General features: G+C 46.7%; 1 protein-coding gene and 1 long non-coding RNA gene across 3 annotated transcripts in view; one reads left to right on the plus strand and one right to left on the minus strand.

Moving 5' to 3' along the window:
• LOC310687054 overlaps positions 1 to 16,929 on the minus strand; it is a 214,686-nt gene that overhangs the window by 4,369 nt on the left and 193,388 nt on the right. The gene's annotated exons all lie outside the window — the stretch shown is intronic.
• Positions 5,394 to 16,929, plus strand: part of AHCYL2 (adenosylhomocysteinase like 2) — a 169,219-nt gene continuing 157,683 nt past the window's right edge. Inside the window, exon 1 of one of the 2 annotated variants that reach the window (XM_083461243.1) lies at positions 5,394 to 5,920. In XM_083461243.1, coding sequence (XP_083317369.1) covers positions 5,522 to 5,920 — 399 coding nt within the window. In that variant the 5' untranslated portion in view covers positions 5,394 to 5,521. The remainder of the gene's footprint in view (positions 5,921 to 16,929) is intronic. The other variant, XM_083461244.1, reaches the window with a different exon arrangement.

Below are 16,929 nucleotides of genomic sequence, written 5' to 3' on the forward strand. Positions count from 1 at the left end.
ACAATAGGCCAACCAGAGAATATTGAGAAGCAAAGCAGCTAGTAAGCCCGATCTTTATCAAAACGTTGCAACAGGGTCCCCACTCACCCCACGCAGGAGGGAGGAGGAACCCAGAACAATGGTGCGCAAGCCCTTATATAGACTTTTGAAATTGCCCACCCTGTAGCCCAAGACCACCCCCCAAAACATCATACATACTTCACAGAAGGGGCGGTCTACAGCAGAATCCTGTCTGCCAGGGTACCTGATAATGGTCACTGATTGGTTTTACCCAGGCATTCTGGCAATCCTTTTGTGATGGTAAATACTCAGTTCTTGAATTCAGGTCACAGGCTCACCCTGTTCGTACACAAATACGCCCTTAAGACAGGATTTGCGAGCAAAGAGACAATAGGAAGGCTTTCCCCATTTCCTTCCTCCTTGCAGAGAAACATTTGAGGTCGATTTGGGAGAGTCAAAATGGTTTCAGGATTGCTCTGTACGATTTCAGACACGTTTATATACTTATGTATGTGTTTGCCTTGTAAACTTATGATTTATATATATATGAGACCTTAGAATTCCTATCACAATCCCCCCCTCTGGAGCTTTAATTTTTACTAAAAAAAAAAATTTGCCCCACAAATGATAAACTGAGTTGCTTTGCGGGGGGTTGGACGAGTTTATCCTCGGGGTCTATGATTCCAACTCTATGAATCTATGATTCTATGCGTGTTGTGATCTGACAACAGCTGGAGCTCAGCACATTGGCTAACGCTAGTAGTGCAAGGCGTACTAACATGCTGTAGGTGCAGAGGCAGCTGACGCGAGTTCTCATGAGAATTTGTGCCCACAGGCCAAACGCAGGAAGAGGCACGCCTTGACATCTGGCTTGCACGGCTCGAGAGTTGCCGTTGCGAAGGGAAGCTAAGAACATGGGAAGGACTCAGTGCTGGCAGCACTGGACTAGATGGACAAGCAACCCAACGAATTACAAGGCACCTTTTGCCTCCTTGAGGTGCTGTTTATTATGTACTGAAGTTCTCACCCTGGGCCAGCAGGGGGATACTGCAGATAGTTTTCACTCAGGTCCACATATGCAAATAAGGGATTGAAAGTGACATTCAGTGATTGGATAGTTACAGTGTTACAGTGGTTGTTGTTACAGTGGTTGTTGTTATAGTGGAGCCCTATATAAGCAGGCTGAACCCTTCAGTTCAGTTCAGTTCTGGCCTGAACTGATAAGATAAATAGAATAGCTTGCACTTGAATTCAACAAGCTAGAAGGGCTTGCATTGTATAATCAAGTCACTAGAAGTACTACAGATGGAGGAAACACACACAAAAATGGTCAGTTGCCAAACAAAAGCTCCCATAATCCACTGCACTAGACAGCAATGTGATAGACAGCAGCAATGCACTAGCAAGCTGAGGGCAACACTCCAGTTCAGTTCTGGCCTGTGAATACAGTGGTACCTCAGGTTACAGACGCTTCAGGTTACAGACTCCGCTGACCCAGAAATAGTGCTTCAGGTTAAGAACTTTGCTTCAGGATGAGAACAGAAATTGTGCTCCGGCGGCAGCGGGAGGCCCCATTAGCTAAAGTGGTGCTTCAGGTTATGAACAGTTTCAGGTTAAGTATGGACCTCTGGAACGAATTAAGTACTTAACCCAAGGTACCACTGTAAACAAGAGCTGTTTGAAGAATCGCTGTGTCATCTGATATGTTCACCCACAACTTAACACTGTTAGCCCAACTTTGCAAGGGTATTGCTAAGTACCGACGGCCGAGGTCCGGTAGTTGAAATTTTCAAACAGTGTGCATACAATAATTTATTTATTTGCACAAATACGTACGTACTGCCCACTCACAAAAGATAGGAAGGCAGCCCGCAATAGGCAAATGCAATAAAACATCAGAGAGCTGAGAAGCAGTACGGAATAATAAGGACACAGAAAGAGCCCATCTACTAAAGCATTTTGTTCTGCGGATGCCAGCAGAACTTGCAAGCAAAACCTGAGCGTGACAGTCCTCTTTTAAAGCTGTCCCAAGTTGGTGGCCATCCCTGTCTCCAGTGGGAGGGAGTTCCACAGTTTTAACACTGCACCTGTGTGAAGGGGCTTTCTTTTCTCTGCCCTGAGAATCTCCCAACATCCCACTTCCTTAGAGGTCCACGTTCTTGCTTTGGCAGCACGTATACTAAAATTTGACGGATGTCCATGAAAAGCTGCTCTCTCTGCTGCCTCCATGCAATGCACCATGTTGCAGACTTCTCTTTTGTCTAAGCCGGTGATGGCCGAACTTGGCCCTCCAGCTGTTTTGGGACTACAACTCCCATCATCCCTAGCTAACAGGACCAGGGATGATGAGAATTGTAGTCCCAAAACAGCTGGAGGGCCAAGTTTGACCATCACTGGTCTAAGCAAAATGGCCCCCAGTGCTGTGCCCTTTGCTCATAGCTGAGTCGCTCCATCCCCTCGACTGCTCCTGTTTCCCTTGCCTGACCCTGTGATAGGAATTTTGAGGTCTTAGATATATGTTAAATGTTCATAAGTGTACCAACCAAGCACGTACGTAGATCAGCACAGGAAGACCGACCTGGAACCATTTTTGATTCCCAAACTGACCAAATGTTTTCTCTGCAAGGTCAAAGGAAAATGGAAAAGCCTCCCCATTGTCTTTTCCTTCACAAATCCTATGTTTGAATAGGGCGAGCCTGTGACCTGGCTCAGGAACTAAGTATTTATCACTACAAAAGACTGACCAGGCTCCCCAGGGTATCCAATCAAGTGACCATTAAGTAGATAACCTGTCAGACGAGATAAACAACGCACTCAGATTTCTGCTGTAGACCGTCTTTTCTGTGATGTGGGTATTTTGTATCTGGGGGGTGGTCTTAGGTTACACCCCTTCTGTGATGTTTGTATGATGTATGGAGGGGTGGTCTTGAGCTCCAGGGCAAGGAATATAAAATGTCTATATAAGGGCAGGCACACCTTTGTTCTGGGTTCCTCCTCCCTCCTGCGTGTGGTGAGCAAGGACCCTGTTGCAACAGATCAATAAAGATCAGGCTTACTAGCTGCTTTGCTTCTCAATATTCTCTGGTTGGCCTCTGTTCTTTTCTCCTACCAATAGGGAACCTACGTAAGGACTCTATATGGGCTCTTGGGTACCCCATAAGGGGGAAAGGGCAGAGTTTTGTTTACAACAACCCTTTCCCTTGGCACATTGTGGCCGTGCAAAGGGGGGCCTCGGTTTCTCCCGGGCCACTGGGCTTGCCCACATGCCACAAGCCTCTCTCCACCTGCGCATGTTTTTCTCCACTGATGTCTGAACTTTCCTTCCCGCGCCTTCGCTTGGCAGAGCTGCCTGTGTGTGAGAGAGAGATGTGGGTGTGAAGGAACGGACGCGTTGCTAGACAAATATCTGTGAAGCAGAAGCCACGGGGAGGGTTTTCCGCTAAGGATTCTGTTCCTCTGCTGCCACGGAACTGCGCCATAAGCCCTTGTGAGTCACCTGCCTGGGATGTGGGATGTTGAGTGCCTGTGGTTCTGCTTCTAGGAACACTGGCAAAAAATTAATCCACAGATTCCCCCCCCCCCTTTCCAGAATCTCTGGTGCAGTTGAATTATTATTGATGCTGTGGGTTGTGGTGGTGGCTCAGGTTAGCTAACACCAATAAAATCACAGTAAAAACATAATAGGGGGAAAAGGGGGGGGGAAACCAATTTAAAATACAGTGGTACCTCAGGTTAAGTACTTAATTCGTTCCGGAGGTCTGTTCTCAACCTGAAACTGTTCTTAACCTGAAGTACCACTTTAGCTAATGGGGCTTCCCCCTGCTGCCGCGCCGACACCGTATGATTTCTGTTTTCCTCCTGAAGCAAAGTTCTTAACCCGAGGTAATAAATCTGGGTTAGCGGAGTCTGTAACCTGAAGCGTATGTAACCCGAGGCACCACTGTACAAGTTAAAATGCAATTTAAAATGCAGCCTCATTTTAAAGTAGCTGATAAATAAGGCCATAAAGCGAGGAAAACATAAGGGTCAGACTGAGTCCAAATCAAAGGCCAGGCGGAACAGCTCTTGTTATGTAGTGTAGTTTCACCCTGGGCCAACAGGGGGATACTGTATATAGTTTTCACTCAGGTCTGTAGATAGTTTTCACTCAGGTCCGCGGCAGTTATTTTAGGCGGGAACTCTGGGCTGTTGTGGTTACAATGTTGACAGCCGGCTGCCTATAAATACAGGCCGGCTGAGCTGTTCGCAGTCAGTTCTATTCCAGCTTACCATAATAAAGAGCTACTTGAAGAAATCGCTGTGCCGGCTGCTATGTCAACCCACGACTTAACAGCTCTGTTTTGCAGGCCCTGCAGAAAGATGTCAAGTCCCGCATGACCCTGGTCTCTTGGGACAAAGTGTTCCACCACATTGGGGCCAGTGCTGAAAAGGCCCTGGCCCTAGTTGAGACCAGTCTAACCACCTTGCGACTTGGGACCTCCAAAGTGTTGTTATTTGTGGACCTTAAGGTCCTCCGTGGGACATACCAGGAGAGGCGGTCCCGTAGGTACGAGGGTCCTAGGCCGTATAGGGCTTTAAAGGTCAAAACCAGCACCTTAAACCTGACCCTGTACTCCACCGGGAGCCAGTGCATTGGATATTGACGAGGATGGGATATGAGAGAAAGAGAGAGAGACATTGATAGAGATATGGCTAGAGGTATTTGTTGTTGTTTAGTCGTCTTAGTTGTGTTTGACTCTCCGTGACCCCATGAACCAGAGCATGCCTTGGAAACTATCACTTTCTTCTCAAAGCTTCTCCTTTTTTATGTCCATGGAATTTTCTTGGCAGAATACTGGAACGGATTGCCAGTTCCTTCTCCAGGAGCTGGACTCGCAGGGGTCAAGAATAATGTTATACAAATGTGTATGCCAAGTTTTCTCATGTCATTTGTATATCACAAAGTCAGCATAATAAACGTGGATAAAAATATCTACAACATTTCCCATTATTACTGGTCAATGTATAAGTTATTGCTTCGTGAATTGTTCTAAGTAATAACCTTTCTCAACCTGTGGTCCCCAGATTGAACTACAACTCACATCACCCCTAGCTAGCAAGGCCAGAGCTCAGGGATGATGGGAGTTGTAGTCCAACAACATCTGGGGACCCCCAGGCTGAGAACTGAAGGAAAAAACGGGGAGGGGGGGAAGACAGAGAAAGAGCCGTTAAGAACTCCAACCCCCAGCGTCCCCTGCGCGCCTCCTTCCCCGCCCCGCTATTGGATCCCGTGTTTCGCCCGCGGCGCCTGCCGGGAGCGGTAGTCCTCCTCCCCGCAGCCTTCCCCCTCCCAGACGGCGGCCGCGGACTGCAAGTCCCGTGAGCCCCCGCGCGTCGAGGCGTCCGAGAGTGGGCGGGGCTTCGCCTGAGGGAGCGAGGGCGCGCGTGTCCGCCCGGCCGCCAGTGTGTGAGGCGAGAGCCGGCGTCGTCGTCGTCGTCGTCGTCCTCCTCCTCCTCCTCCTCGTCCTCCCCTGAGGCGGCGATGATGTCGGTGCGCGTGGCGGCCCCTCCGGCCGTGGAGCTGAAGGAGCTGGGCGGCGGGCCGCTGGACAAGGCCGGAGGCGGCGGAGGGGGGTCCGGGGCCTGCGCTCAGGCCGCCTCCGCGCCGCCCAACCCGCCGCCTCAGCCGCCCGCCGAGTCCGGCCCGCCGGTCGCGGCAGGCGGAGGCGCGCCGGCCCCCGCCAAGGCGCCTCAGGCTTCGGCCATGAAGCGCAGCGAGCCCGCGCCGGCTTCCTCTCGGGCCCAGCAGCAGCAGCAGCAGCCTCGGCTGGCCGGCGACGGGGGCGACAGCAGCGGCGGCGGCGGCGCGGGCGGGCAGCTGGGCGAGGCCCTGGTCAGCCCCGACGGGACCGTCACGGAGGCGCCCCGCACCGTCAAGAAGGTACCTGGCTCGGAACCCCCCTTCCATCCTGCCCCTTGCAGCGGGTTGGGCTAGATGACCCCTGGGGGGCCCTTTCCAGGGAGAGGCGGCACCCCGCCCTCTCCCACCCCCTGCAGCCCCGTGTTTGGGTGCGCGTGTGTGAATGCAATCCGGAGGCAGGGAACTGGATAGAGCGTGGTGCTGATAACGCCGAGGTTACAGGTTCGGTCCCCGCAGGTGGGGTTGTCATATGTCCTCTTTTTTCCCAGGGCACGCCCTCTTTTTAATGGGTAGAGTCGCCATAGAGACCCGTAGTTAAAAGTAGAAGTTGGCAAATGTCTCCTCTTTATATATATCTCTGGTGACAGAGCGTTCCGCCACGTCGGGGCCAGTGCTGAAAAGGCACTGAACTGTAGTGTTGGAAGGGACCGAAAGGATCATCCAGCGTTTTATATATATATATATATATATTCCAGCATTGTAGGGGGTTTTATGGAAGCCGCCCAGAGTGGCTGGGGAGGCCCAGCCAGATGGGTGGGGTATAAATAATAAATTATTATTATTATTATTATTATTATTATTGTTATTATTCGGCTGGATGATCCTTTCGGTTCCTTCCGACTCTACAGTTCAGTGCCTTTTCAGCACTGGCCCCGACGTGGCTCTTTCACAAGAGACTAGGGCCCTGCGGGACTTGACACCTTTCCGCAGGTCCTGCAAGACAGAGCTGATCCGCCTGGCCTTTGGTTTCGACTCGGTCTGACCCTTATGTTTCCCTCCCCTTAGGGTCTTGATTTATCAGGTACTTTAAAATGAGGCTGCATTTTAACCTGTATTTTAAATTGCCCCCCCTCTCTTTCCCCCCTATTATGTTTTTAGTGTGATTTTGTTGGTGTTAGCCGCCCTGAGCCCGCCTCTGGCCGGGGAGGGCAGGGTATAAATAAAATTTATTATTAATATTATTATTCTATGATTCTAAGAGCCTGGCTTCGGGATCAAGTCCCAGTGGGCCTCATCTTAAGTCCAGCACACTCTCCTCACCGTGGCAAGAGAGATTTCCTGCACTGCAAGGGGTGGGCTAGACTAGATGGCCCTTTGGGATCCCCTACCCACCCTGCAGTTGATTCTATGACGAAAATCCCTCTTTTGCGTGTGGGTGAGCACAGCCCTGTCCTGTTAGGTTCAGGTGCTCAAAAGTTCCAATTCTTCCTTTTTCTTCCCCCTTCCTTCAGCAGGGCTTTTGTTCTCCTGGCTTGAGAGGTGTAGGAGGGAAGGCCAGCCCCCTGGGTCCCTGCAAGCGCAATAATAATAATAATAATAATAATAATAATAATAATAATAATATAATAATAATAATAATTTTTAATTATTATTATTTATGTGCCACCCATCTGACTCGGTTGCCCCAGCTGCTCAGAGTGGCTTGCAACAGATTAAGTGCAGGCTGCTCTGCCAGCCAACCCTCTCCCCATCAGTGGCAAAGCACCTGCAGAAGCCTCAGGCTCAGTCCCCAGTGTCATCTCCAGGTAGGGCAAGGAAATACTGTTCTGTCCTGAAACCTTCCAGAGCTGCTGTCGGTCAGTGTAGGCAGTACTGAGGTAGACAGAGCAATGTATCTGCCTCGATACAAGGCACCTTCCTGTGTTTCTGCTTTGGAAGGGCTATGGCTCACTGGCAGAGCATCTTCTTTGCATCCAGAAGGGCCTTGGTGCTGTCCTCCATGGCATCCCCAGGTCACGCTGGGAAGGAAACCTCGGGGGACAATACTAAGCTGGATGGATCAATGTCTTGAAACTTCCCATGTTCCTGTTTGCGAAGGTTTGTAGCTAGATGGCAGAGTTCCTGCTTTGCATCCAGAAAGTCTAGACAGAGGACCTTCTTGGCGTTGGTGCCCTCCCTCTGGAATGCCCTCCCATCAGATGTCAGGGAGATAAAGAATCACACAACTTTCAAAAAAGATCTGAAGCCCTGTTCAGGGGACATTTTATTATTTTTTATATTTTGCTGGAAGCCAATCAGATGGGCTGGGGAAACCCAGCTAGATGGGCAGGGTATAAACAATAAAATTATTATTATTATTAAGGTTCCCAGGTTCAACTTTTAATGTCAGTGTCAACAATACAGAGTTGGTGGGCTTGATATAAGATAGCCTGTAACTGCTGGACTCCATGTTGGCTGGGGTGTGTTAAAAATAAATAAATAAAGATTTATACCCCGCCCACCTGGCTAGGTTTCCCCAGCCACTCTAGGTGGCTCCCAAAAGAATATTAAAAACACAATGAATACATCAAACATTAAAAATTTCCCTAAACAGAGAGTCCTGAATGGAGGGCACCAGGTCAGGAAAGGCTGCACTACTTCTTCCACTCATAGTTCCTTTAAATTAAATACATTCTTTGCAGTTTCTTCACCCCCTGGCCTCCTAACCCAGAAATTCCTGAGGAATTAGCCTAAGTGCAGGAGAAAGGCGTTCTGTGAAGAGTCCCCATTCCTCCCTTTAATAATTGGAGCAATGTAAAGAATGGGGGCCCCTGATCCACCTTCTCGCCCTCCCAACTCATGAAGCTCTTAGCCACAATTGACAGAATGGTTCTAGCGAATATAATCACCATTCCCTTTTCTTGGGAACTGAGTGCTGTTAGAAAGACATTTTCTCTCTCTCTCTGTGTGTGTATTTATACAAACGCACACACGTATGTTGGTACCTTTTCCTTAGGTACCAGCCAAGGTCCTGCTTAAGAATGAGTAAGACTGTTGCTGTCCTCAAAGGTCCATTATAAAGGGTTATTTCTCTTCCTTCCCCATTTACATTCTTTGGATTTTTTGATCCAATCTTCCTTCTCTCAACAGGAACCTCCTTGCCTGATACTCTCAGAGCATTTGAGGGCTACTTTATTTGCCCTCCGTTTCAGGACCTGCCTCTTTCTGAAATATCTGGTGGTTCTTGTACAGGGCCGGTTTCCTTGTCTATTTGCTGATAGGGAGTAACAGACTTTATCTGAGTATGGTCGCACAGCCTTTCCCCTCCTGCCTCTTTTTTTCCTAGTGGGAGATTCCAAGGCAGGTGGTGTTAGATCTCTATTTGCTGGGATCATTAACAATTTTTCTCTCCTTACATTTCCTTAGATGTGTTTTAGTCTACAATTTCAGTTACTCTCTACAGCAGACAATAATAATAATAATAATATAGGAAGTGGTATGAGTTCATCAGAGAAAATTCCCAGCAGCAGCAGCAGCAGCAGCAGCAGCAATATAATACCTTTATTCGAACCAACAGAAAGTAATGTAAAAAAAAACAAAGCTAGCTAGCTTTTGAGTTTCACAGAATTCTTCCAGTTCATCATTTACTGACTTTTAGTCCAAATAAAAGGTATTATGCAACTGCTGCTGTTGGGATTTCAATTATGCATGCTTCAGGACAAAAGGTGCAAGAAGTACAGATCCTTGAGATGGGGAAAAATGAATTTAATCCTTGCCATTACTGTAGCAGCAAAGTGAATATCCAAGGAGGATATTGTACCTGTACTTCTCTCCAGTTCCTAGTTTTTTAATGTGGTGAAACTGTGCCCTTTCATCCTGAACTTCCTGCAACGAGACATAACGGATTCTGTTAATTTAGTGATCAGTGTGCTGCTAGAGATTTGTGCCTTTGTAGTAGGAGGTGAGATGCACTGAACTAGGAGTGAATGCAGTACATTCTTTCTTATCCACAGTTTCATTGTGGGGCTTGTTCTAGTGATTGGAAGTGGGTGCACAGCTCTCAAATCCAGGCCCTACTCTCCAAGGCACTATGAAGGTGACAGTAGCATAAATGCACTTTTACCAGCTTCACCTTGAACAACCAAAGGGCTTGTGTAACTGCCAGTCTAACACATCATTTGCAGGTAAATCTATCTTAAGCACCAAAATGCTATTTATTAGAAAGCAAGTCTGTTCAGATCTAAGCCAGTTTTTCGGGCCCCTTCCTAAAGATAGGAAGAATCCAGCAGAAGGTAATGTGAACATGAAGAACTGCTTTGCTGAGATTCCTAGGGGGATCGGTCTGGCCGCTGTATGTGAGAGAGAATGCTTGGCTATAGATGGGCATATGGATCTTAGCATATGAAATCAGTGTTCCTTCTAAACAGTCCTTAGTATTAAATGCTTCAGGTTTGGTAACTCATACTTTCTGCCGTTCGTTGGCAAATGTGTTTTGATATCTATTTTTAAAGGAATACTAATGACACAGTATATAAAACGGTAAAAGAAGTATTTTCTCCTAAAGCTTAAAGCACCGGAGATATATTTCGATTAGCTAAAAGAAAATCATTCTGTTAAAAATCTGGTAATTCCATTCAAACAGTGTTGGATAACATTTCTTCTTGCTTGAAATATTGCTCCCTTTAATTGCAATGTTCTGAGGTAAGTGTTGATCCTTCTGCAGCCAAAACGACACCACCCACCCACAAACTGGAGGTGTTGGCAACCTTTGGGAGCTCCATCCTTTGCAGAAGTACATACAATTTTGAGAAGAAACCCTAAGTGGTTTGTGTGTGTGTACACACATGCACATATATGTAAGGTAAAAGGTAAAAGTTCCCTAGATGGTCAAGTCCAGTCAAAGGCGACTATGGAGTGTGACACTCATCTCGCTTCAGGCCAAGGGAGCCGGTGTTTGCCCATAGACAGTTTTCTGGGTCATGCGGCCCCCATGACTAAACGGCTTCTGATGCACGGAAACTGCATTTACCTTCCCACTGCAGCGGTACCTATTTATCTCCTTGCACTGGTGTGCTTTCAAACTGCTAAGTTGGCAGAAGCTAGGTTGGCATATCTATATATCATCTATATCTGGGAGCACAGGGAGGATTGAATGTGCCCACAGAATAGTGACAATGTATGTGGAGGAATGGAATGGAGTTATCTCGTGGAAGACATGGCTGGCTGGAGCGGTCCATAGTGCAACATTTTGTTGTATGTCTCACTTATTATCAAACTAAACATAATCTAAATATAGATGAATAAAATATATGTATTGCATATATGGCAAGCATATCTGATATCTGGGTTAGTATTGGTTTTGAGTCAAGCTGTTCAGTGGTGAAAGTACCTTTGTATCTCATCGCCTGCCTAAGATGTGGATAGTCAGCTGCAGTTAACCTGTTGATGCACCTCCCAGTGATGACGTGTCTGCAAATGAGCAAGTTCTGATAGCCCAGGTACCTACAGATTAGATCAAAGCTTTCCAAACTTTTCAAGTTGGTGACACAGTTTTTGGACATGCATCGTTTCGCGACACGGTACAGTGGTGCCCCGCAAGACGAATGCCTCGCAAGATGGAAAACCCGCTAGACGAAAGGGTTTTCCGTCTTGGAGGTGCTTCGCAAAACGAATTTCCTATGGGCTTGCTTCGCAAGACGAAAATGTCTTGCGAGTTCCTGCAGGTTTCCCTCCCCCCCCCTTTCTAAGCCGCTAAGCCGCTTATCAGCTGATCCGATAAACCGCTAATAGCGCTAATCCGCTAATCCGTCAACGGGCTTGCTTCGCAAGACGAAAAAACCGCTAGACGAAGAGAATCACAGAACAGATTCTTTTCGTCTTGCGAGGCACCACTGTAATTCATTTTTGAATCATTTCATGAAACAGTAGTTCAGTTTTACTAGCAAACTGGAGGTTAAACTAGCCCTTTCCAGCCCCAGGAGAAGTGTGGGGAGCATACGTGCGACACACCTACACACTGCAGCTGACACATTAACGTGTCATGACACACAGTTTGAAAAGCTTTGGATTAGATGTTGCTCACTTGCCACTAACTACCTCCACTCCAGTCTGCTGCTTCCATTACCACTTGCCTCCTTCCTTCCCAGGCTGTGTTCCCTATGCCTTCACTGTCATAAAGTAACAGACTAGCAGGAGAAAAATAATGAGGGTAATGAACTAACACATGTGGCTTTCACCCTGTATCGAAAATTTGATGAGTGACGGAAGTTGCAAGCAGTCAAAGCAAGCTGGAGGCCTTGCTTTCGCAAAATGACATTAGCAGGGGAACAGTAAAAGTGGTGAAATTTTGTGATGTGTTGGTTGCAATGTAGGAAGTGGAACAAAGTTTATTGTGGACAAAGATGGAAAGATCATATAGCAGGAAGGATAAAAGGTCCATTTGATGTGAAAAGGTAACAGAGGGAAGATCATAAGCCTGGGGGCTTCCTTTTGTCTGGAAGGTACCCAGTGAAATGAAAGGGTGTCATTGGTTGTGCCAAAAGATATGAGGAAGAATGAATCATTGCTGATGCTGCACGAAGTTGCTAAAAGTCATGGGTGACTAACTGGTGGCTCACAGATGTTGTGGGTCTCCAGCTCCCATCAACCCCAACCAGCAAGGCCAGTGATTCGTTTATTTATAAGATTTCGTACCTACCCTTCACTGTAATGTCCCAGGGTGGGTTGCATCAATATAATAAACAATTATAAAAAAGCTGAAACCATGGAAAAATAAAGCCCTTCCAAATGGAGCAGAACAGTATAAATCTCTTCAATGGAAGAGATGTGTTCAATGAAACGGTGGGTCCCACAAAACAAAATACCTTCGTTATGAGAACTGTAGTCTGTCAACATCTGGGGGACCACATGTTAGCCATCCCTTCTATAAGTGGTAGAGAGAGAGGTATGAATTTGGGGAGAGGTAAAGAGGCAGGCGGGCATGCTGACAATAGAGGGTGGCAGTGGACTGTCCTAGCTAGATAGTCCTTGATGAATTGGATATGAAAGTTCTTAGTGGAACAACTGATGCTTGAACATTTAGAAGACAGAACTGTTTGTGATGTCTTCACTTCTCCAAATGTGCAATGAAACCTGAAATGAGGATTGCCTTCCCCCCACGGTTAAGATGAGACATTCCTGGATTGAGTGGGACTTCCCAGTACTAAAGCAAGCTTAAAAATCTTCTCATAGTTGCCCATATTTTTGGCTCTCATTGGCTTCATTTTGTAATGTTTTCCTGCCTGGTAGCCCAGAGACAACTTTTACTTGCCACAGGTGTCAGAGCAATTGCCTCTTCACAAGCCTGTACAGTAGCCATGCCAATCTTGTATACCAAGAGTCCAGGAAGACAACTTACAGTGGTACCTCGGGTTACAAACACCTCAGGTTACAAACACTTCGGGTTATAGACTCCGCTAACCCGGAAGTAGTACCTCGGGTTAAGAACTTTACCTCAGGATGAAAACAGAAATTGTGCGCTGGTGGCAGCAGGAGGCCCCATTAGCTAAAGTGGTACCTCAGGTTAAGAATGGACCTCTGGAATGAATTAAGTTCGTAACCAGAGGTACCACTGTATTTTGAAAGATTATGAAGAAGATAATGTCATTCTATAGCTTTGGTTCCAAGCAAGCTTGGGCATTCCCTCTGTAAAATGGATTGTTAAGAGAGGTGGGGGAGTCATTAGATATTAATCCACCCCAAAATACTGTGTAGTCAAATGATGGATGACTCTGCTTTTGGCAAAGTCGTGCTTCTGCCAGTTCCTCTTCTGCATTTCATTTTACTGTCCTTTTGAGATAAAGGTTGTGAATCTATTATTAATAGCTTTGTTCCTAAGTTTAGGAACCACCTTCTGCCTCTTTCCATTAAGATTATACCAGGAGCTTATAAGAAGAGATTGCTGGATCAGGCCAGTGGCCAGCATCTTGCTCTCACAATGGCCAACCACATGCCAGCAACCAGGATTGGAGCACAAGAGCAATTTCCCTTCCAGTGGTGGTTTCCAGAAACTGGTATTGTGACGCATTGCTGTTTTCACCTGTGGAGGCAAAGTACAGCCTTCTCCTTCACGAATTTATCTAATCCAGGGGTTGGCATGGTTTACCTCACATGGGTCGGTTCACTCCAGTGGAGATCCCTCCATGAGTGACCACGCGCTCCCATGATTTCCGCAGTCTGTGCCTGCGCAGACGCGATTTCCGGTGTCTTCATAGATGCAATTTTCGGCGCCTCGGAAGCGAGTCCCTGCACCACGCTGCGCCAGTTTAGAGCAGCGTGCAGGGACTTGCCGAGTGGGTGGCTCAGTTCGGGGGCTGCTCGGGGGCCGGTTAAACGACCCCCTTGGGCCGCTTGTGGCCCATGGGCCTTAGGTTGCCGACCCCTGGTCTAATCCACTTTTAAAGCCATCCAAGTTGGTGGCTGTCACTGCCACTGCCACCTGTGGGACTTCCATAGTTTGACTTAGAATCACAAAATTGTAGCATTGGAAGGGAACATGAGGGTTATCTAGTCCAACCCCCTGCAATGCAGGAATCGTTTTGTCCAACACCGGTCTTGAACCCATGACACTGAGATTATGAGTCTCTTTCAGTTGGGGAAGCACAGGGATACTTAATGCTTGGATGCCAGAGATTGAGCTGACAGTGCTGCTGCTTCCATTTTCATGCACACTCACAGTAAAACGCTTCCCTCTATGGAATTGTGATAGTCCGTTCTCTAGCCCAGGCTAGTAGAGATAGAAACCTGCTGCCAGGATGGAGAAGCAGTGGTTTACTCAGTTGTTCACTTACCTCAGCAACACAGGAGTTTTTTATTTAATAGGGTTGAAATTGTGCTCTTGGCCTTCCAGTAGAAAGTTGAACCAAAATAATAGAACTGTTTGTTTGTGTTGCCTTGGAGGGAATGATGAACATGCTTATAGCAAGTACAGCGGTACCTTGGTTTACGAACTTAATCCGTTCCAGAAGTCCGTTCTTAAACCAAAGCGTTCTTAAACCAAGGTGTGCTTTCCCATAGCAGCAGGGGACTCAATTTACAAATGGAACACACTCAACAGGAAGCGAAACGTGTTCTTATTCCAAGGCAAAGTTCACAAACTAAAACACCTACTTCCGGGTTTGCAGCGTTCTTAAACTAAGTCATAAACTAAGCTGTTCTTAAACCAAGGTACCATTGTACCCTGTAAACCAGAGGTGGTGAATCCCTGGTCTGATCTGAACTGCATCCCCCCCAGCAGTTAATTTTGGTACCCTAACACCCTACAGGTAGCACATTTTTTTGAATAAAAAAAGGAGATGTTGCATTGGATTGGGCAGAGTAGTTTAAACTTCTCCGCAGCGCTGCAATGAGTCTGTGTGCGTGTGTGGCTGTCCTTTGTGTGTGTGTGCAAGCATGTCAGGTGCTGACACCAACTGTTGACATACAATCTCTGATGGGTTTGTTGAAAGTGAATCCATCCCATGAGCCAAAAACGATTAGCCATTCTGGCTCCTAAACCTTACAATTTCCCTCATATAGCATGTTAAAGCTGAGGCTAAAAGATAGTGGTTGGGTTGTGGTTGTAGAGTCAATGCATGGCTGAACTGAGATTTGTCAATGCATGGGACATGCACTTAGCTACTGTGCTACAGCAGCTGGTTGGCTGCTGTGCAAACCTATTGTGCCTAATATAGCTCGAAGGTAGATTGCTGGGGCATTAAAAAAAAGGGGGGGGACCTTTCAAGTAGGTTATACACCCACAGCTTTCCCTGATGTGATAGCAATCTGCTAACTGTTGTAGAAATCTCCCCATGTTGGCTATTTCCGTGATTGACTCTTTTTAAATGTCTGCCTGTTCTGAATCGTTTGCCATGTGAATAGATGATCCAAAGGTCTTGCAAATCCACCTTTGGCAAATGTTTAGCAATTCTGCCCTAAGCAGCCATGGTTGGGTATGCATAGCATGAGGTTTCATATGGCAGTCTTCTGTTAAATGTGCCTATATTAGGGTCGGACCCAAAAAACCTCACATGATTACAGTTGCCCCAAGAATTGCCACGAGGCACAATTAAAATAAGTTTAAACGATGTCCAGGAGCTTATATAGTAACATTTGTGTCATGTAAAGAAGTTTCTACCTCCTTGGGGAGCACCTTCTTCCAGCAAGATAACTTACTAGTCACAGCTTAGTTAGATAAGCTATTACTTGATCTCCTTGTAACAGATAGTGTGATCTGGTTGGAGCAGATAGTGTGGGAACATCCTTGAGGAAATCAGAAATGTAGGACTGGCCAAAGCAGGTATCTGGTTTGATTAAAATTTAATATGCCATTTGAAATGGACAATTTGTACGCTGCAGAAAACCTTTATTTCCTGGGATGTTAAGTATGCAGATGCACATAGCTCATCATGCGGCGGATCAGAAATGATGCTGGTGGGTAATCCATGTGGTATGCCGATATCTTGGGAACTGCACTGTGAGGTCTTTCCCTAGCAGGTGCTAATCTCTGCTGACTGCAGTATAAATTAGGTCTCAATGCCATTCACTGCATAACTTGAAAGTGTTTGCTTACCTTGCCAGGACTTACACTGGCAAGTCCTACGCCCCCCCCCCCAACAAATTATAGTTTCTGTGGCTCTGAACAGTTTAAAAAAAAATGTAAACCATGCTCAGGAAATCAGAAGCAGCTTTTCACTTTTGTGCAAATTGATTGTGATATGAACAGTTTATTGCCCACTCCACCTGTTCTTAGAGGACTCTGCCGCCCATTTTTTATTTTAGCCATGTTCTACAAGAGCAGCTCATGGCTGTCACACGAGGCTCCTGTGAGATCTCAAATGGTCCTGCAAGATCTCGTGAGAGCTTCCAGGGACTGGTAAGCAAGGGTGTTTCTATTTATTTGGGGATTTTTTTTGGCAACCCATGCAAAGCTATGTGTAAGCAACATCAGCGCAATTTGTGGTCCTACTGTATTGCAGTGAATGAGCTGCAATTCTGCATGATGTTGGATCCACTGTTGAGCTTCACACGTCCCTTTGTTTGCCTTAAGATAACTGTGTTCAAGAGAAGGATGTAGATTTTAGCTTTGGTACTCGGAAGCTACAGGAAATTCAGTCTGTACTCTAAGCCATAGGAGCCCTTCAAGAACTGGACTAGGAAGGTGAGAGGAATGAATAACTTGCATAAGCTGCTCATTTGGACAAATGGGTCACATTGTAAAACTTGGGTATCTATGGTAGCTGATGGAGCTCAGGAAGGCCATTGTGGGATGCTAGAGTACAGATTTTGGTATGAAGAAGAACTGAAAACTGAGA

Source organism: Podarcis liolepis (genome assembly GCF_965112155.1).
Source record: "Podarcis liolepis genome assembly, chromosome: 10".
Lineage (NCBI taxonomy): Eukaryota > Metazoa > Chordata > Lepidosauria > Squamata > Lacertidae > Podarcis > Podarcis liolepis.